We start from the raw sequence: 22,361 nt of genomic DNA, 5'->3' as shown, positions 1-22,361 counted from the left end.
CTGCGGGCGGACAGAAGGAAGCAGCCTTGGTCCCAAGTGCCTGTGGGTGGCTGGAAGGAAGCAGCCTGGGTCCTGGGTGTCTGCTGGTGGCTGGAGGAGGGAAGCCCAGGTCCCGGGTGCTGGAGGGAAGCTGGTGCCAGCCGCCAGGGGAAGGAAGGCCTACTCTTGCACAAATTTTCATGCATCGGGCCCCTAGTATACAAAAATACAGTAAATGATTAACAGTAGTTAATAAAGAATACTTACAAATCAATGTGGACAAAAGGAACACTGCACTAAGAAACACTGGGAAACATAATAAATAAATTATTTGGTGAAGTATAATTGGCAAATCCACATGTAAAGATGCTTGAACAGAGTAGAAGAGTGTAAAATAGTTTTTAAAAGCAATACCATTTTTTGCCTATAAAATGACAAAGAAAGTAATTATAATGTAGAAGATAATGTAATTACAGTGTAGAAGATAATGTAAAGGAATGTACTGGGGGAGAGGGAATAAAACTGAAAAGAAATCATAATGCCATTCACTTTGGCATGAGTGCCAAAAACCTAAAAATAACTATATCTTCTAACTTAGAATCTCTGTTTTGTGCACCACACAGATATTTATATTCAAGTATAATTTATAACAGCAGTAATCAAATTTTATAAATGAAAATAATCTAAATGTCCAACAATAAAAGTATTGATGAAATCAATATGGTTCAGGTTGAATAGCAGTCACTAAAATGTTATAGTTTAGAAAGAAATTAATAAAGTAAAAAATGTTCACCATATAGTTTTAATTTAAAAAAGGGTTGTAAAACAGCAAGTAAAGTAGAATCCTACTTTTTTAAAAATATTTTTTTATTGATTTCGTAGAGGAAGGGAGAGAGAGGGAGAGAGAGAAGCATCAATGATGAGAGAGAACCACTGATTGACTGCCTGCTGCATGCACCACACTGGGGATTGAACCCACAACCCAGGCATGTGCCCTGACCAGGAATCCCATTGTGACCTCCTGGTTCATAGGTCGACACTCAACCACTTAGCCATACCAGTCAGCAGAATCCTTCTTTTTAAATGTTGAAATATATAAAGACAAATAAGTAAAACAAAAAAAAAACAAAAAATATGCCACAGCTTTAATAGTGCTTATCTCTGGATATTATGATTATGGATGTTTTAAACTTTTCCTCAAACTTCTCCGTGTTTTCCAAATCTTGTACAGCAATAAACAATAATCAGTAATAATAAATGTTATTTTAAAATGCCAATTACCTCTAAATGTCTAAATGACAGAAAGAATTTAAAGACATAGAAAAGCTCTCCTTTTCCTTCTGTCATTGGCAACAATAGAATATTAAAATAAGGTCATACCTTAACCTGGCATCCCCGAGGATATTCGTATTTGAAGATCCTTCCTTCCAATACCTTCCCCCACCTCCCCCTACCCCAATGCTATTTACTCTCTATTTTAAAAATCTCCATAGTAACAAATTAAGCAAGGTAACATTTTACACTGTCAGGTTAATGGTGCACATAGGAGTTATGGTTGCTCTCAGTTCAGCTACATTTTAATGAATAAAGTAGCTGAAAAAGAAAACACAAAAGATATTCTTGTACTATAAATGGAAAACTTATTCAGTTTCTCAGAGCTTATTTACTGCAATTTGTGCAGTTAAAATCCTGCACAGAGAATGGCTTGGCTATGGCTAGATTACTCTGACTACAGGGAACTCATAAACAAAGCTAGAGCAAAGCAGTCCAGAGCTAGGAAAGGAACCTAGAACTGAGGATGTATTTAACCTTCCTGAGTCTCCGTCTTCATTTGTAAAATTAGGGGTGGGGACTAGTTCATCTCTAGGGTCTTTCCTATTACTCCAAGTGTCCGATTCTAGACATATACTTGTCATCCAGATAATGCCAAAAATAAAAACACAATTACAACCTAGTAATAACTGTTTTTAGGAAGGTATGGGTGATTTAAGAAGAAGACCAAGAAAGAGGAAGTTCATAAAATATTTAACGTTGAAAATATCACAGACATTAAAGAGGAGGAAACTTAGAAAATACATTACAAAATCTAAAACATTATAAATAGAATATGATGAAATGTATACCGAAATAACACCTGCATGAAAGCTTTCTTGGTCAAAGAAAAAAGTGCTATCAAAAGACTTTTCTACTTGAAGGGGGGGAAAAAAAGGAATGACACCTTAGTTTGCTTTATAGACTAAAATAATCCTTTTTAAGGATATTGGTAATGGAGGACCAAAGAATGTGTAAATAGGACAAAAGAGATTGAAGACTAAGATTTTTAATTGTGTGTGCTAGTGAGCCCATTACATACACACGCATAAAGCCTCAAAAGTACAACTCCACAGCAAAAACAGAGTTAGCTGTAGTAAGGACACCCCATTCAAAGAAAAGGTATGGACCTTTAAAAAAACTGTTTGTACTCTACCTCTTATACTGAAGTATGGTAGCAACCATACTTGGGTAAAAATTGCTGTTTAATATTTTAACCTTGCTGTTTTGGGTTCTGTACTCATTTAAAAGTTATTTTGATTTTCTGAACTTATGTATGATTGTATGTATACTCCATTGATGGTGGTTTGAATATCCCATTGATTGTGATCTCACTGGTTACTGAAGAACATTCTTCTGGGAATCAGAAGAGCACAAATTATCTTAAATTGTCTCAGTAGCTACAGATAGTGCATTCCTGTTGACTCAGTGATCCTGGAATCTGGACAGCAGAATTATTCTAAATTATCCAGGTGGTCCCAGATAATGTGTTTCTGTTGATTCAGTTATTCGTAGATACTTTAGATAACTAACTTGCTCAATTTTTGCTTCTGTAAAGAATACTTTTCGTAAAACAGGTTCCTCATTCCAGACCCAAAGATGTAATCGATACCTTTGTGATATTCTGCCAATATAAGTCTGATGTGGCAAGCTGTTCGGGGCTGCGAGGTCTGGAGCGCTTTTGCTCCCTCGTATGCCGCCGGCTTTTAATAAATGACTCCATAATTCGACTTTTTGAGGCGTCCTTTGTAAGATGGGGGTTACATTACAACAATATGCACACATTTTTTTGTCTAATGGTCCTTCCTAGGAGAAAGGCAATAGGCTTAACAATTTGTTAGTTTCCTTGTTAATATTCTATAGAACAATTGATAACTAAAGTGATAATCAGTTTTAAAACAGATTCCTACAGTATTCTCCCTGTAACCTAGTGATTTCCCTGTGTCCTGTTTATATAAAGTAATCACTTTCTAATTATTAATTAGACAATATATGTTGAAGGCTTACAAAGAGTTAGGTAAAAGGATGCCACTGAAGATCCTACTTGATAAGGGCCTAAAGTCTTACTTCCTAAGAAGTTGTCCAAGCACCATTTACATTAGAATCTCTTAAATTGAATATTTAGAAATGCAAATTCTTGAGTCCTACCCCAACTTTACTGAATAGACTTTCTAGGGGTGCAAACCAATCACCTGCAGTTTCAATAAGGTCCCCAGGGAATTCTGATGAAGTTTAAATTTTAAGAATCATCATCTTACATCAGCTTAAAGTAGGCTATTTCCTAAATAAATGGTTTATATACATTATTAAAATGTTTTTATTCTTTCTAAATATAATTTACACAGCACTTTACAAATATTATTTCATTTATTCCTCACATAAAATAGTTCAATAAGGACAGAAATTGTCATTTTTATACCATTTTAGAGAAGTCATCCAGCCAGCAACTGGTGAACCATGAATCCAAACTTTATGATCTTTCAACATACAACAAATTTTAATAAAAGCTATCAAGGCACTAAAAAATGAATCTCTAATGGTGGAATCACAGGCAATGGTGGAAACATTTAGATCGTTCAGGCTATTAATAGGGCTCAAAGTCATACTCTGCTGACAGCAACCAGCTTTAAAGTCAGTTCCAACTAACGGTCTGAATATATCATTGCTTCTATATAAGGAGGCCTAAGAATCGTTCTATAAACATTTCAGTACCTTTGAATATTTATTGCTGGGCACTATATCCTCAGAAATTAAATCCAGGAGGTTAGAGTGCTGTTCTGAAAATGTAGGGAGTGTTTCTATAAACACATCCTTTGAATGTATCCCAGCATCATCTCTAAACTAGTTGGTAACACTAGGAAGCATTCACTCTCAACTCATTGGAGAGATCGCTGTTTCAGGAAGAACACTGACCATCTTGCCCACTGGACATCATTTTTCATACGATTATAAGCAAAAATACATTTCCAAAGTGAGATTCTATTTTGTAAGTTTCTGTTATCATTGTGAAGAATCGAAGCTTTCATTAAAACTTTTTGACTAAATATCTAAATTTCCCAAGTGCTCTTAAGTAAATCCTTACAAGTAATTGGGTGTTTTAATTATATTCAGCTTCTTGACACTATTCAGCCAGAAAAAACATTGCACCACTAAATATATATGTATTAAGCCTCAGTGTTTTCCCAGGGTATACGTACACTTTTTTGAGTAATTTCAACAATGATCAAAAGCTAGTGAGTTCCTCCTTCAAGCTGAAATCCTCATTTTTTTTTTCCAAAAGGCAAACCCTAATAAGCAACAAGAAAATTAAACCATAATACTAACAAAATACATTAAAACCCAATCTTTATCCCTGACCACCTCACCAAACAATCTAGACTGTTATTTTATTTTCTCTTAAAGGGCCTCGACCCCTTTCTTCTTTCTCTTCTAATCCAGCAGGGCTGCAGAGACTGGGCCCTTTCAGTGGTTTCTTCCCAGAATCCCTGCAGAATCATTAGGTCTCCATGGGTTTCTAAGGACAGTACACAAATAGCCTGTGCTCACTTATTAGCTCAGAAAAATATCCCTGGGCTCTGGGAACCAGTACACTGTGTTCAAGTCCCAGGTCTGCCATTTATAAACATGGGACCATGTCAGGCCACTTAAAGTGACCAAGCCATGTCACTTCCCCACCTGCAAAATGAGGCAAAATCTGCTATGCCTAATTTACAGGTTTTTTGTGGGTATCACATGAGATAAAACATGAGAGACCCTTTTTTAACATGAAGAGCTCTACAAATGTGAAAGTGGAAATGTAATCAAATATGTCCCAACTACCAAATTTGTAATGAAGCAAGAGCTGTGCCTGTCTAGCCCATTTGATGGTGTGGATGGAGCCGCTGGGATGCAGTGGTAGAATGAAAAGAGATGGCTCTCACCTCTCCTGCTGGCTGCTCGAGGACAGGAAGGCCTCCCTGAGGTGCTCGAGGGAATAGGAGACAGACAGGTTAAGTTTTAAAGCCAAAAGCTGCATAAAGGATTTGAAGGCCTCTTTCAGGCCCTGTCTCCCTTGGCAGACAGTAAGGCAGTGTCCTACTTCCAGCAGCAGGCACTTGACAGGCATTTGTTGATTGATTGACCTCTGCATTCCTGCCTCTCCCTGGAACAGTGAATTGCCAGCAGAGAGTGTGCAAACACCCACAATTTGGTAATAATCTATATATCTGCCTATTGTGAATGAGGAGGCTGAATGAAAGAAATTATCAGAAACAGAAGTCAGCCCCCTACATCTTTCTCCTTTATCATTTTCTCTTATCAGTGAGTGTATCAGAGATCCTAAAGGCAAGGGGCTGATGGGGCACTGCCCTTGGTGGTGGGATTGGGGGGATTTTTTTCTCTATGTGTTTCTGTCCGTCACTCAACAATATGCTCCTCTTTGGCAGCTCCACACCAGATAGTGAACACAACATTGTGTTTTACAGCTAAACGAAGAATCAGGTCTCTGCTATGCTGTCTTTCCTCAAGGCTGGAAAAATACTACATTGATGGTTGCATATCTAAGAAAGTATACACACACACACACACACACACACACACACACACGTTCATCTGGGATGATTAAGAAAAACTGAATTTGCAATCATTGCACTGGTTAAAATAAAAGCACAAGTGGAATGAAGGTGGTGTCTTCTGCTCATGCTATCTGCTTTTGTTAATTTTCCATTTTACCTCCCCAGGTAACACATATCCATGGCTCAAAGTTTCTCTAAAAGCTCACCTCCTTCATAAAGCCTTTAATGACTCCCTTGCTGGAAACTGTTTCTCTGATTTCTAGACACCTACACTGCCACAGTGCAGAATGCCGAGACATGTTATTTGGGACCCCATTTTTCAAATGGCAGGCACTCAATAGGAAGGGTCTCCAAATTCTCCAAAACACTATGGAATGCACAAATACAGGAGGAGGGACAGACACTCACATGTCAAACCCCCTGGAGGAGCCAGAGCCAGGCAATGCTTTCTTCAAGAACATTCTTCACCATTCTGTTATCTAGAAAATCATCTTCATTTAGGGAAAAATTCAAGCTCTATGATTTCATAGATTAAACTTGCTGCTGGCACTCACATACCACAATAAGTAGGCCTTGGGAGAGGCCCAATAAAAACGGTAACTTTAATCTTCACACTATCATGAAATTTTCTCTATTACATGGTTCCCAAGACAGCTTCTTTTTTAGAAAGAAGGACGAGAAATCAAGCGTGTATATTAAGTTCCTGTTAAAAACACTCATTTATTTTGTGAAACGGGCTACCTATCTTTTTAAAAAGTGGATGATTAAATTACAGTTCCTGGGCATTCTCATTAGATTTAGTATTCTGACATGCTTATATTCTGTTTAAATGCTAGACTCCTAGCATTTGGCTATGGCACCAAAGTGGTCACAGTGATAGCTAATCTAGGCCAGGAAACACTGTTCCTCTTACTGAAATCTCTTTCCTCTGTAATACAGCCAGGTAAAGATGGCTTAGCATTTTCTGTTTCAGAGGCTGATGGAGAGCAGGGCAGGGGGGAGAGTGGAAACATTTTCTTAATTTTTCTTGATCATCAATGTCCTCTCCTCTCTGACTCTATCTTAAGAACTCCTAATGTAAATTCTAAAATAATTTGCTAAAACAAAACGAAGTCCAACATAAAGATGCATCCATAGCATTGGCTGTTCAGCCCTGATGCAGGTTTCCTGGTTTAATTCCCACATGAACACAGGGGGAAAAAAAAAAAAGTTGGTTTTCTGCATATCTTCTTGTAAATACCTGTGTCATTCTTTTTTTGGTGAATCAAATGCCAGGAAAGGATCTCAATGTCAACCCCTTTCTTTACTTAAGGAATCTACCAAGTCAACCTAGCATGATACAAGAATAGTTGGTTTTAAAAGAGACTGAGGATGGTCATTTCAATAACCTCAGCCTTTCCTGGTTTCTTCCTTAGTGGAGTCCAGAGCAGAGAAGACCCACTGCAGCAGACAGATTAATAGCAGCAGTCATTTGTGAGGTTTGGTGCCATGTGATTTCATAAAGTAGGTAGTCTACACCACAAACCTATGGAGTAGAATTATAGGCCTATTTTACTCTTAAGGAAACTGAGGCTCCAAAGGTTTAGAAACTTGCCCAGGGCCAGTTAGTGGGTGCAATGAAATCTAATAGTGTGATCTTTTATCTTGCTAGGAAATTCCTAGAATGCCTGTGATGTTATATGTGACATGAATATAATGCCAGTAAATAAACTGAAACAAAAAATCTGTTGTTAAATTGGAGAAACAAAAGAATCTTTAAGAAAACTGTAGCTAGGAGACTCAAACTTCAAAGCCTTTACTTTACCATCCTTTCTGAATCATGCTTAACTCAAGAGTCTAATTAGAAATGAGTGAAATGCTTACATTCATTGTGTAGTCATATAATACCATGCATATATAACCAATACAATTTGTTTTTTCTTAAGTCTTCAAGGTTTCATAATTAAGAAACCATAATTTAAATGGGGATGAATACTTAGTTTATTAATTGTTTTCTTTATACCCTGCCTTCAGAACTATACAACTTTTTAAACCATTTACAGAGGGATTCCTTTCATCTCATGAGAATATAATCACATAATCAGATACCTTGCAACTGTTCCCTTTTAATTGTAAACCATGGCTGAGCTTGCAAATTAGTCTATTATCACAGGAGATCTATCAATTTGGTGGGGAATGTATTTACCAACTAGAAGGAATGAAGTTAATAAACATGAATAAACATCTTAAATCAATCATTCCTTTACCCTTGATGTGGTGGTGGATATGCAGATTAATAAAGCAGTCAAAACAAAGGATGAAGGAGGGAGGCACAGGGAGGCCTCCTGATGCCCTATGTAGTTAAGAAGCAAGATGCTTACAAACAAAATTGGAAGATAAGGATGAGGCACTAAACCTTCAGTGAAAAGACTCGTTGGAAATTAAACCAAGTAAATCCAGATAGTTGTCCTTGGTTAGTCCTTTATGTATCACTGGTGATAAAAGCTGGAGGAGGAGAAAATATATACCTTCAGGATAAATTATGTTTGTCGGCGGCATAATGCAGGGGTTAAACAGGGGTGGGCAAACTTTTTGACTCGAGGGCCACAATGGGTTCTTAAACTGGACCAGAAGGCCGGAACAAAAGCATGGATAGAGTGTTTGTGTGAACTAATATAAATTCAAAGTAAAGGAGCGGAGGGGAGAGCAAGAGAACCCTCCGCTCTTTCGGCTCCACAGGCCAGATAGAACAGCCGAACCGGCCGGATCCGGCCCGCGGGCCATAGTTTGCCCACAGCTGGTTAAGAGCATGGGCTTGGAATTGAGCCTACCTAGGGTGAAATCTAGACACCATGACTTTCGCTTTGTAACCTGGACATTTTTTTATTTAAGATTTTTAAGTTGATTTTTAGAGATAGAGAAAGGGAGGGTGAGAGAGAGAGAAACATCAATGAGAGAGAAACATTAATCGAATGCCACCTACACGCCCCCTACTGGGGATCAAACCTGCAACCCAGGCAGTGCCCTGACCAAGAATCAAACTAGCAACCTCTTGGTGCACAGGGTGCCACCCAATCAACTGAGCCACACCAGCCGGGCAACCTTGTCATTTCTTAATGTTGCTATGCTTTTAAATCCCTATGTGTGGAATGGGAGACTACCTTTATCTCCCTCACGGAGTTGTTGTGAGGATTAAATGAGTTCATCATTTGCTAAGGGCTTAGAATAGTATCTGACATATAATAACGACTAAATGATTATTCAGTAAATAAATAACTTCATTGGTCATTTACTACCACTTATATAATCCTAGTTCTTTGTCTTTACAGCCTTTTTACTGGAGAAAATTAGACAGTGAAATACTCCTACAATATTTAAATCACTTCCTTACTATAAGCCAAGTTTTTCATTATTTCTTGTGTAAAAATAATTTAAATGTCTATTTTCTGAAAAAGCACAGTTTTATGCTTAAAAAGAAAATCACTGAGGCAAACGTTTTATTGCTGGCAAGTACAAATAGACGGTTATTATATGTCTTAGTCATTACAGAGGCACCCAGACAATCAATACCTTGTGAATATACTGAAACACAAGGCTTTTGTATAAAGATGTTGATCAGAAACCCACCAGCAGTGTTCTACTTTTAACTGAGTTATCATACATTGTCCATAGCAGTATCAAAAACTATTTTCTCACTTAGAACAAGTCCCCAGGAAAAAAATGAGTGGGAAAATGAAGTACATTATTTGCATATTTAACAGTGTGTCCAATTAGCCACTTTGCTGACAGATTAATTTAATATTCATTTTATCCCAGCATATGCTAATACTTTGGTAGTAGACATGAAAAGTGACTGATACAGCACATTGCAATTTTGAAAATATTAAGTGTGGACTTCAAGGAAGGGTAGCTGAGAGTGTTGAGGAAAATCTTTAAAAAGATTTAATCTCAAAATGATCGATTTTCAATCAGTATGTGAGTATCAGTAGTTCAATATGGCAAGATTTTTAGGAATCAATATGAAATATTAAATAAGAAGACTACTAAACAATGCTTTGGAAAACAAACAGAAAGTTCAGGTTCTATAATACACCTTTTAGGCAAACCTTCCCAGAGATATTTAAATTATTCATGCTCCAATATTATTTCTCCACAACAAATTGCAACATACTTGCTATTGAAAGGGATAATTACATAAAAAATGCCATGGCTATGAACTAGAGTGTTAACGAGATTAACAAAGTCAAAATCTTGAAAAATGTGAAAGGAAGTTTGTCAGGAGAAGTACACACTTCTTTACAGCATCATTCTGCAAGCCCAAATAAAAGCTAACAGATAGTATTAAATGGAGCACCATTACATCGGCTTCCATATTGTCCTGAATGTACTTTTTAAAACACACCACGATCACTCACGGTGATGTATTTTCTGCTGAGTAACTACATGCTCTAGGAAATTCAACCTTAGTGCAAAGTTACAGAGATCATCTCTGTAAATCCAAAATCATCTGTTTTAAGAAGCATCAAGAACACCACTTCTTTTTACCAGGTCTTCATCCTGTAGTTATCCAGAAAAATGTAATGATTGACACATGGTAATTAATGTCCAAGACAGGCTGAACTGCATAAATAATGACATGGATGGACGTTTGTCCAAAAGCAACTCACATAAGCAACACAGCTGTGCAGAAGTGATGCTCAAGTCAGTAAATGCCACTGTCTTCTGTTTTACCACATAGTAAAACCCACTCCATTACTATTAACTTTAAAGTTTTGTTTCTTTCTAGTTGCTTATTTTCTGATAGATTATAATACCTTTTCTCATCAAGTTTATATAAAAAGGTAGGACATATGTACATGAACATAAAGTCCATAATCTTGCATTAAATGTGGGTCACATTACATAATACACTTAAATTAGAGATCCCATAGCCAAAAATTCTAATAGTATTTTGAATTTCACAATAAAAGTGGCTACACGATTCCTACAAGCTTCATGCAAACTTAGTATGCACATAGCCACGTGTCTTGAAGTATACTGGAGAAACACCCTTAGACACTACCTCAGTTTCAGTTCACAAATCCCAGAGATAATAAATTCACACCATCAAAAGCTGGTTCTTTTTAACTGTCTGCCATCTTTGGTTACTAAAAGGAAGTTTGTCCAAGAATCATATTTTAGTCACAAAGTATTTTACTATAATGGTTATTATTTTATTTTACTAACTTTTAACACTGCCTGAGTACATTGCTTTAAATTTAATTTGAAAATGACCCTCATGTATTAATCTACCCCCACCTTACTACTTATTTTTCTGCTAAGCATCAAAATGTAATATTAACTAAAATTTCTTCCATTTGAATAAAAATATAAATTTTACATCAACATTTACTTGAAATTATTAATGATTATGAGTTATCTATTTTTTGGTTAACTTTTTTCTTAGTAAAAAAAAGTGTTTTTGGGGGGGCGTGGTCTGGGAAATGACAACACTAGGACAAAATTCAGGACTTCTAAATTCAAATGAAGTATTATTTTAAAAACCCTGCCTCTTGTCATATTGCAGTGGAAAAGCAAAAGGACTGAGGCTACTTATTAATTAAATGACCCTGGCAGAGTCTTCCCCTCTCTAAATCTGCTTCCTTGTCAGCAAAGCTGTGATCCCAAGCCCTGCCAGGATGACTAGGATGATTAAATGAGACACTTTACTTGAGGGCTCTGTGGAAATATATACTTAAAATTTGGCTGTTTTTACTAAGTTCTGTCAAAAGCTTCAGGGAATTGTTATATGATCAACACTAAAAATAAAATCTTGCATTTTGTGAGAGAATGGAATATTTTAGAAGGCTATTACCAATTTCTATGTGGGGAGATATTCTACACCCTACACAGACCAAAAAGGATGGGACAAAAAGCCAAGTGAAGGAAACGGATGCTTTTCTCAAAGAGACATTCCTTAGGACTTCAGTGCAGAGGCAAGCACTAGGCAGGTACCCGGAGCCTGCCCAGCATACTATGATTCTTGTGCACTGAGGTAAACCGCCTTTAACTAATGATGGAGACAACTAGATGGCTTAAGGGACCCAAATACAATCTTTGCTAAAATAGCTGCAGTTATGGTCTGTTTAGAATCAGTAAGACTCTGGAAAGGCAAGAAAGAACATTAGAATCTTAAGAGATCCTATTAACTAAAGAAATCTTAGAACTCAAAGTTGGAAATGATCTTAGTCTAATTAAAAACAGCAACAACACACCACCACATATGTAAGAATTACAAAACAATATAAAAAGCCACTCTCAACACTATTACTGAGAACAGCAACAACTCAAAAATGTCTTTTATTAAAAACAGGTACACAATGTAATGTAAATGAGGCATTGAGACTGACTATGGTAATGAACAACAGCAGAGCAAAAATGGTTTTCTCTTCTAAGTTAGGTTGCTCTATTATCTCCCCCAGAGACCTAGGTTCTAATCCCAGTTTATCATCTAAAAACAACCACCTTAGGTTAAACAGTATTCAGTACCGCCTCTCTCCACTACTGGAGCATAGGTTTCCTGGCAGAGTATTCTAACTGAGGAGGAAGATAAATTAGAAGATATGGGTTCTACTTCCAACTCTGCTACTAATTAGCTGTGACTATGAGTTCGGTTGCCTTAAATTATTTAGAGCTCTGTGTTCACATGTATAAAATGAGAGGAACGTGCTCCTCGCATTTTTAGAGCTATGTTCTGTCTGGGAACTGATGTTCCAAGCTGTAAGTGAATTCCAGAAGTCACACAGTTAATAACTGGCTGAATTAGAACTAGAAATCAGGTCTCCAGATTTCAAGGTTTGTTCTTTTTTTCTGACATGTGTCTTATCTCTGAAATCTCTTCTTTAAAATTTTTATTTTGTCATGTAAGAACCGTTAACCTGAGCTCTACCCTCTTAATTTGGAAGGTGCTTAAAGAGTATTGTTAATTACAGACACAATGTTGTACAGATCTTCAGAGCTTAATCATCTGGTGTAATTGAAACTTTAGGCTCCACTGACTATCAACTTATTTCCTCTTTTCCCCAGCCCCTGGCCACCACCATTCCCCTCCCTGATTCTATGAATTTAACTACTTTAGATACCTCATATAAGTGGAATCATGTAGGATTTGTCTTGCTGTGACTGACTTATTTCCCTCGGGATAATATCCTCAAAGTTCATTCATGTTATCACATACTACAGAATATCCTTCTTTTTCTAAGATTAATATTCCATTTTATGTATATATCACATTTGCTTTATCCATTCAATCAAAGCCGCAAAAAGGTATTGCCTCACACCTATTATAATGGTTATTATCAAAGAGACAAGTTTTGACAAGGATGTGGAGAAACTGGAGCCCTTGTGAAATTGTGAACAGAAAGTGGTGTAGCCACTATGGAAAACAGTATAGGGGTTCCTCAAAAAATTAAAAAGAATTGAAATCAGGATTTATTTTGAAGAGATATTAGTTCACAATAGCACTCTTCAGAGTAGCCAAGATGTGGAAACAACCTAAAAATCTATTTTATGGACAAAAATTTTTTGGGGGCCTATTATATTCTGGGCACTTATCAAATTCACGGCCTCATTTTTCACTAGATGTAATTCAGTGTATTTTCATTTTATATATTGAGAAAACAACATTAGTGAGGATAAGTAGCTTAGTAAATTTACACAATGTATGCAGCAGTGGCCAAATTTTCATAGATATGTTCCTGAAAATCATCTTCACTAGACCAAGCTGCCTCAATTGCTTATATACTAGTAATAGTAAACATTTAAGCAATGAATCACCTATCTTAAATACACTTGCAAAACAAGTCTTACCTTTATATGAAAAATAAAAGACTTTGTTTTGCCAGAGGAAATATATGCAGCAACATGGAAGAAAGCAATTGCACAAGAAGCTCTTATAGAGCATTAATATTAAAGAACAGAAAGTGCTATAGATACAATTTACTATGTTGATGTTTTTACCAGATCACTTCATGTTGAATCTCAGATGATTGCTACATATACATATGATATATGCCTTTTGTTTTTAAAGAGCAAGTTTTGTTTGTTTAAAGATTAACTCTTTCTAACAACAGCTTGCAGTTTGAGAACTAAATTGCAAACTTTTTTTGATGGTCATGCCTTCAGTATCTTGGCTCCTCCTCTCTCACCTTTATTCCCATCATCCCCATTATTATCCGGCCTTGCAGGGTACATGGAGCACAAAAACAAAAACGTGCACATACTCCCTATTTACAAAAAACAAATGGGCTATCTGAGCAATAAGTATATTAACGTTAGGGGCAACCAAAACAGTATCCTAGAGTTTTGGATTATTTGGACCGTGACTGATTCAAAGATACTCCCAAAAATATTAGCTGGCAATCTTGCCTAAAAGTGCATTGCAGTGAAGTGCATTTTTGTGAAAAAAGCCAACTAAGGAAGAGGTGTACGGGAGGGATAGCTATATATCAGCAGAATATTCATAGCCAAAAATGTTCTGGGTCACACATATCAACTAATTACTAACTGTTTCTTCCAAGCAGCAAAGTCAAACATAGTGCAAAAGATTTTAACTCTCTTGGTTGCCAGACAAAAGAGCAAAGGGATCAGCTCCATCAAACAGCAACCTCCTGCCTCTGAGAAAAACAAAAGACAAACAAAAACCTCCCCAGCTGAATCATTGAAGTGATCCCTGGGACACCAGCGAGTTGCCATCAGCCTTTCTCATGGCATTCATTATTGTTAATATGTGCTGGAAGCAAAATTCTCTGCCCTGTTCCTTGTAATAATTTCTACCCCAAACACCAATCATTGAAGCACCTGGTGGGCCCTCTGAGTTCCAGTTTCAAAACCTGTGAGCTCATGGAACTGCTCTGGGCTGTGGGCCAGGAAGCCTTGTTTAACTGATTGGAGATTTGGCTCCATCTTTTTTTTTTTTTTTTTTTTTTTTTTTGGTGCATCTATAGTATGCCTCAGTATCCCTACAAGGAGGATCATAATCACAATTCCCTCCAAAACACAGCATTCCTCTTAGAAGTTGAGTATGGGCACACAAAAAAAGTGCCTGGGAATGAGAAACATTATAAATGCAAGATATTATTATCCTTATATAACAGCACTGGGCTGCTTCAATTACAATCCACACTTTTAAAATCTGTTAACATTTCCTTCTGGGAAAGCCCTTTTGCCCTTTAATAGTATAAGCTAATCATGGCAGTATAATTTCCAGAGCTCCTAGTTGTGAGAGGAGAATGCCTGGCTCTGGTGTGCTCGGCTCTGTGATGGCTTTCTCATTCCCTTATCTCCTGAAATTATTAAGAGGCTCTAAGCTAATTTTGAAAACTATGCAGAGGTACTTAGGAAAGCTGGGAGCAGAGACGGGAACCTGAGCATTGCACTGACATCACTCTATGCTCAGCACACATGGTACATCACTACAGCAATACTGAATGAGCACCCTGGTCTACTCTCAACTCTCGCTGGCTTTAAGTAGCATTCTTAATTACAAGCAGGCTTGCTTTGTTATCTTTTACAATCACACAGTCTGCTGTTTATTTAACTGGGAAAATGTAATTTTTCTAGGAGATATTTTCATCATTTATTTGTTTAAGTGCATGCAAAATAAAATGGGGTCTTGCAGAGATCTCAAATGCTGCTTCTCATGTGCATTAAAAAAGAAAAGAAAGAAAAAAAAGATCCTCATCATAATCTCTGCAACTGGGTCAGATTGCACCAAGATACTCTGGGTAGCCATGAGCGCTTTCAGCACCCTGCAATCCTTGTAAGTGACACCTCATAATAGTGCAAATGAAGCATGGCGTGATGAGAAAATGAAGAAGAATGAGCCCTGAGAGTCAACCCTGCAGTTTTCACAACATAGAGGGTAGATTCATTTCATTCCCCCAAATACACCACACATGATTTTTCTTTTACACTTTCAAGCATATACATGCTTTCCCTATTACGAGAACAATGTCTTATGATTCCAAGAAATTATAATACAAACAGGCTGGCTCATTTGTTCATCTATATACATACACTTGCAATAGTCTTAAATTTTGAACTAAACCTCATTTGCATCTGCCTGGATTTTCAGCTAAGAATTTATCATATTGTCATTCACCTTTGTGCTTCCCTTCACCCTCATCTATTACGCTCAAAGATTATTTCCTTGTGGGTCCTTAGTCTAATTAGCTGAATATTGAAGGAGTTTACTGACCCAACAAATTCAACAGCACCTCGTCCTTATTAGGTTCCTTTTACCACCACCCTGCCTGCCCTGCTCTAAGCCCCTCTGCACTCACCCACACATCTCTCCATCCCCCACCCTGAGGCTTACTTCATCCTTAATGCCCCTTGATTATACTCTAGTCAGAGTTAATTCCCTCTTTTCAAGAGAGGGAATAAAGGAAGTAGGAAAAATTCACACCGGGTTTTATTTGGTGGATGTTGGCAAGTTTGCTACTCTGATTTTAAAAAAAAAAAAAAGAAAAGGGGGGAAAAAAAGAATCAGAAAGCTTCCACCCAAAGTGGATGGGGAGTTTCAAAAACAAACAACAGAACCTTAAGGAAAGAAAAAGTTCTCTGACTCAAAAGAATGATGCCAAATGCTGCTCACACACCATTTTCTCTACTTTTCTCCTATCCTTTCTGTTTTTCAATGATGGATGTGCCTGGTTTTTTCATTCACATACAGAGACAATCACTATATTCTGGAGGGAAAGAAATGTTTGTAAAGACCAGCAGACGGCGCCTGACTGGGGCAGAGCAGCAGTGGGCAGAGGAAGGAGTGCCCACTCTTGGCAGGGCCCCCCTAGTGTTCTCCTCCCCCCCCCTCCGCCCCGCCTCCCATCCCCAGGCGCTCTCCCAATGGAGCCTCATCTCCAGGGAGAGAGGCAGAGCCACCGCACAGGAAAAGTGAATATGTATATTTGATTACTATCCAAGTGCTTCCCACCACTACAATTAGGCACCGGCCCCACCCCCTCACCCTACCCCCATCTAGCTCAGCGCACCCACCCACCCACTCTCTGTCTGCCACTCCTGTGCCCTCACTCGCCTCCCTCCCCTGGAACTCACACAATTCTGCACAAAGGCAGGGCAGTGGGTGAGAACTGCGCCCAGGTAACTGAGCAGCAGGCTCCTGGACTACTGGTGAGAGCAGAAAGACTCCTGGCTGGTTCAGAGGGATCTATCCTTGATGTTACTCTTAGTTAAGATGCCCCAGTTTGGGGCATCACTTCCATCCTAGCCACTCTAAGCTGGAGAGAACCCTTGAGAGGGAACTGGGGAAAGGAAGGGAAGGGATTTCTGGGACCCAAATGAGATGTGTCTCCATGCCACTCCTACAGAGGAGTTGCTAGGGGGAATTCTTCTTCTCTCTTTGTTAGGTGAAGCTATATGCTTTGCATATCCAACCAGAATTGTCCCCAGGTAGGAAGCTGTCCCTGGGGAAGGGGGCCATCCTGGTATAACCCGTGGCTGCCCAGGGGAGCAGCACCTAGGGTCCAGAGCTGAACTGAGTCTAAAAGAGGGAGGGACCCTGGAAGCAAAGGAAGGGAGGATGGAATATAAGAAAGAGTGTCCACAACAACTTTTGCCCTGCTTTTTAAAGTAGTGGACTTTAAACTGGGGGAGCAGATTGGAAGTGGGGAAGAGATTTACAAACACAGTTTGACATATTATTTACTGTCAGTTCAGGGAATCTGAAACAGACTTTTATCTGAAGATGAGAGGAACCTGGTCTCACATTGCTGGCCACTCTGGAGAAGCAATCTGCCCACCAAGGCTTTCCTTCACATTCTACTCTTCACACAACACACACACACACACACACACACACACACACACAAACCGGGGTGAGGAGAAGAGCTTCTTTGCTCTAAATTCTCCTCCTCCAAGCAGACCTCTGGACTTACACCAAACAGCATTGGCTCACCTTCCCTCCCCAGAAAGCACTAAGCTGAAGAAAGAGAAAGCAAGACATCCCTCACCCCAACAGCCTTCAGACATGACCCTCAGGGAGATGGGTTGGGGTAGCCAAGCCTCTCTGCTGTGTTTAGAAAAGAGCTGAGCCCAATCACCAAGAAAAATAAGAAAATGTGTGTGGGGGTGGGGGAAAGGGGTGGTGTGCCGAGGTCTTTTCTGAGCCTAGAAGGGGTTGGTCAGCCTCAGTTACCTTCCTGCCTTCTGCAGTTAAAGGAAGAGGTGGGGGCAAAAGGGACTGGACTCCTGTTGAGTGAGTCCCGGGACCCCCTGCTTTGCTGGCACTGCAGTCTGGCACACTCTGGAGGAATGTGCGGTCTGGAACCTGTCCCTCCCCAAGGCCAGGGAAATGGGCAGGAGGTGGGGCAGCCCTCAGTGCAGACAAAAGGTTCTGCAGAGCCCTCCTCTCACTGGCGCTTAGGTCCCTTGGCTGAGCACAGCGCCCCATCAACCACACAGAGGGACCTTCTGGCGAGTAACGCCCCCTTCCCATGGGGCCCAGATGCCCAGCCAAGAATGGTCCTTTCATAGGTGCCCCACGTCTCTCCCCAGCACCCTTCCAAGGGATGCCCCTCCCACCCTTCACCACAAACACACCGGATGCCTTCCCCCATCCCTCTTCTATTGTCTTCAAAGAGATTAGTGGTTCCCACCAAGCACACCCAAATGCGCCTCCCATTCTTGCGCTCCCATTTCTCTGAGCCTTAGGGGCTGAAAAGCGAGTGCGGGGTGGAAAGATGGGAGGCAGGGAGTAACCCCTGAGAACTTGGCATCTCAGACCCACCGTGTCCGCCTCGCAAGGATGCAGGTGACCTGTAGATTGCAATAGGCACTGAATGATGCTTGCTGCTGCCATGGAAATGGTGGATGTGGTGCGCTCCCAAGCTGGACGCCCCCCATGCCACTCCTAGAAGGCCGCTGAGGGTGAGCGGGACAATCCAGAGCAGGGCCAGGCGCCCCCCTGCGCCTCCGCTGCCGCTGCCGCCCCCGGGCGAGCCCAGCTCGGCTCCGCACCGGAGCATCCTCTGGTACATGGCGGGGCACCCGCGGAGGAGCAGCTACCACGGGAGGCAAAGTTTGGGGCGCAGGGAGGGGAGAGGGCACCCGGGAGCAGGCAGCTCAGGGTGGGCTGCAGGGAGCCGCCTCACCGAGCCAGAGCACCCATCCTCTCCCTCCTTCGGACAGCAGTCTTCTCGGGGTCTTGGAGTCCGCCGTGCCTTGTACCCCAAAGAATCCAAAACATAGCCAAGGCCAATGCAGCTGACGGGGGACTTGTCCTGAAAGGCAGCCCCCAGGAACAGCAAGTGCGGAGAGGGCGGCTGCTCCCGGATTTCCAGGGCTCCAGGCTCTCCTGTGATACTCCCAAAGAGTTTCGGGCGAGAGTGCGTGCCAGGGGGTGGGGAGCGGGGAAATTGTTTAAAGCTCCTCCCGGAGGGTCCTCACTTCTACATGACAGCCATCCACCGCGGATCCGCTAGGTAAATCCATTTAGCATTGTGTGCGGGGACTTGGGAGGCCACTTCGCCGGCCCAGCCTCCTTTCAAGGGAGAAGCAGACCCCATAGAATCCAGGCGCCCCTTCTCTCCATTCAGCCCCGGCCGGCTGGCCAGCTCGCGCCAGCCTCCCGCGGGCAGCGCGCGGAGCAGCGGCGCGCATCGCCTGCTCCCGAGGCAATCCCGCGTCCGCTGCCTCCTGACACTCACACCAGGCGAGGGCTTCAGAGGCAAGAGTGCACCCGTAGGAAGGAAGCGGGGACTGAACGGGAGAAACAGAGCGAGGGAAAAGAAGCAGAGAGGAGTGCAGGGCAAAGAGGAAAAAAAAAAAAAAAAAAGAAAGAAAAGAAATACCACACACACGCTGGCGCTGGCGAAGCGAGGGGGCTCTATGCAAATCTGCAGTCTCCAAATAGCAAATCACTGAAGCTGGGATGCAATGCAGAGGACGAGCCTATGTAAGGAGGGAGGCTGGTCTAGCTTCCCACAAAAATCACCCCGCTTTGCCTCTCTCGTGCATTCTCCACGCATCAAAGGGACACGTGCATGGCAATGCAGGAAACACCTAAACAGCAACTCTCCCTCCTCTGCCAGGTGATCCCTCCTCTGCATTCCAATGGCAAACGGCACCCTTCCCCTACCCCTATGGTTTAGATGTAACCAGTGTCCTGAGAGCTCTTAAAAGGGAAAGAATCCTGCTCTTTTTATTGGACCAAACTTGTTCTGCCAGGTATTCAAACCCGATCTGCTAAATATGGCTTCACACCATCTACTCAAGCATCAGTTCTGATGATCTGTTAATTACAGATATCACTCATAACAAAGAGTCCTCGTTCCCACTACAATATCATATCTCATAAGGCTGTGAAAGTGCAGGGAATGGAAACACACAGGAGAAACGGGGTGCGTGCACATGCAGCTGAGGGAAAGAGCAAAAGGGGAGAACGCAAGAGGGAAAGGAGACAGGTGGGAAAGAGGATAGCAGAGGAGAGAAACTGGAAGAGTGAGCTTGTTTGTATTTCAATGCAACACCTTAGGGATATTTAAGAACCCACAAGATCTCTATAGAAGCCCAGCTCTGGTGATTTTTTTTTTTTATAACAGCAGAGTTCCGTCTTCTCTCATGCTGTCTCATTAGGAAAATAGCATCAAGAAACAAAAATTCCTAAATCCAGTGTCCTCAAGAATGAGAGGACATTTATATCTTACTGGTGAAATGCAGCGTCTCTAACCGGAATCTGTGTGCCCTGGATGAAAGACTTAGCAAAGCCAACACACATCAAAAAATCTAAAAAGCTAGCAAGCACAGCAAGTGAAGTTGGCAAGGAGGACCACACTCCCTGGAGGCTGGCAGTTAAGATTTGGGATTATGGCTGAAACACTCCTCCAGTTTCCAAGATGATAAAACTATGACATGTCCAGTGACTGGTCATTTTCTGGCTTTATTTCTATGTAAAGAGAAAGGGAAACAACTCAGAATAGATATTACTTCCCACAGACTTTCCTTGTCTATATAATCTCTTGTATCAACAAATGTAAAGTCCATATTGAAAACAAAAAGTAATCTAGAAGGATTTGACTTAAATCAACCATTCATACAAGTGGCCATTTAGACTTCTATATTGCTTCATAGTCCACGCAGAGAGGCCACCCAGGGACACTGGTGGCCACTCTGTAACAGTGTTGAGGGGCCCCCAAATCAAATCTGTAGCAACTTGTCATCTTATGTTCCTGTCAAAAGTTTATGTCATTCTGCTAAGAAGATAATTCTTCAGCTCACTAATTGAAATGGCTTAGCCATGCTAAAGAAGGTGTGTTTATTTACTTAAATATGCTATATCGCCTAACTTTCCCCAACTGCTCATAAACCAACAGACTCCAAATCTTGCACCTTCCACTGTGTCCTGTTGCCACCCTATTCCCAGGCCACTTCCTCTTCATTGTCTTATTTTTTTTTTTCTTAGCCTATGTATTTTCACTCACTAGTCCAGCGCAGTGATTATTCATTTTTGAAATATCAAGTCAAGCTTCCAAAGGAAAGAAGAGGATAATCACCCTCCCCAATACGGTTCCAGGACTCCAGGCTCCTATTCTGAATTTGATCTTTCCCAGTGTTCGCAGGGAAAGAGCAGAGGTGGGGAACCTGTGCTGCCTCCTTGGCACTGCCACTTACCAGTGATGTCCGATTAGTTACTCAGCCTCTCCCTGAGGCTCCCTGGCTTCCTTTATAAAATAGTCATGTTCCTATCTTCCCTAAGAATCCCACAGGGCAGAAAGGATATAATGCAATATTTAATGTGAGAGTGATTTAAAATATATCAAATGCTCCCCACAATTAAGGCATTATGCTTTTCCTCCCATACAGGTCTAACCTGTCGAGCTGATTAGCCTGCACAATGCCCTTGGTTCTTTCCATCTACAGGAAATGCAGAGCACTGCATTGCTCTCAACGCCTTCCTATACAGTGTTAATCTGTCCTCCTCTCACCAACTACAGGGATTCCTGAAGGGGAACAGAGTCCAATCTTTCTTTGTACTCCCTCTAGTGCCCAGCATATGTGAAATGTAAGTGAGTCTCTTAGAACATGCGGTTAATTCTCATTCTCCCCAGTAGTTATGGTCTATAAAGTCACTGTGAACACTGAATTAGCCAAACCTGAACCAATGCCCCTAGGAGTTAAGTTCACCCAAGCCGCTGGCCACAACATTTTTATCAACTAATCAATATATAACCTTGTTTTATGTGTTTTTCTGGTTAAAGACATCTTATTGAATATGTACTCTTGATTCATTAACAGTGAACTCACAGCTGACATCAATATAACTCAAGCCTGAATAAAGCTTACCTAATACCTATTTTCTCCATAAGGTGTGCCACAGCCTCGTTTGCTTAAGAATGTGAGCACTTCAGCATTATGTGTAGTGGCCATTTTAACCAGCAAAATGACCAACAAAAAGCACGCAAAAATGTGAAAAATGGGCCACTAAATAGAACACAAAAAGGCCCCTGGTTTATAATACAAGAGCTGAAACAAGGTAGAGTG

The 22,361-nt window shown here is 40.6% G+C and overlaps 1 protein-coding gene across 22 annotated transcripts in view; it reads right to left on the bottom strand.

Annotated features, from left to right (window-relative positions):
* Positions 1-22,361, bottom strand: part of NRXN1 (neurexin 1) — a 1,052,009-nt gene that overhangs the window by 385,676 nt on the left and 643,972 nt on the right. For 3 of the 22 annotated variants that reach the window (XM_080686537.1, XM_080686538.1, XM_080686539.1), the window contains exon 1: positions 18,610-19,728. The exons of 18 other annotated variants lie outside the window; for them this stretch is intronic. In XM_080686537.1, coding sequence (XP_080542663.1) covers positions 18,610-18,859 — 250 coding nt within the window. In that variant the 5' untranslated portion in view covers positions 18,860-19,728. Of the gene's footprint in view, positions 1-18,609; positions 19,814-22,361 lie in introns of those variants that run through there. One more of the 22 variants, XM_080686535.1, reaches the window with a different exon arrangement.

Source organism: Plecotus auritus (genome assembly GCF_963455305.1).
Source record: "Plecotus auritus genome assembly, chromosome: 8".
In the NCBI taxonomy this organism is placed as follows: Eukaryota; Metazoa; Chordata; class Mammalia; order Chiroptera; family Vespertilionidae; genus Plecotus; species Plecotus auritus.
The sequence above is the reverse complement of the archived record's forward strand: the minus strand, read 5'-3'. Positions and strand labels throughout refer to the sequence as shown.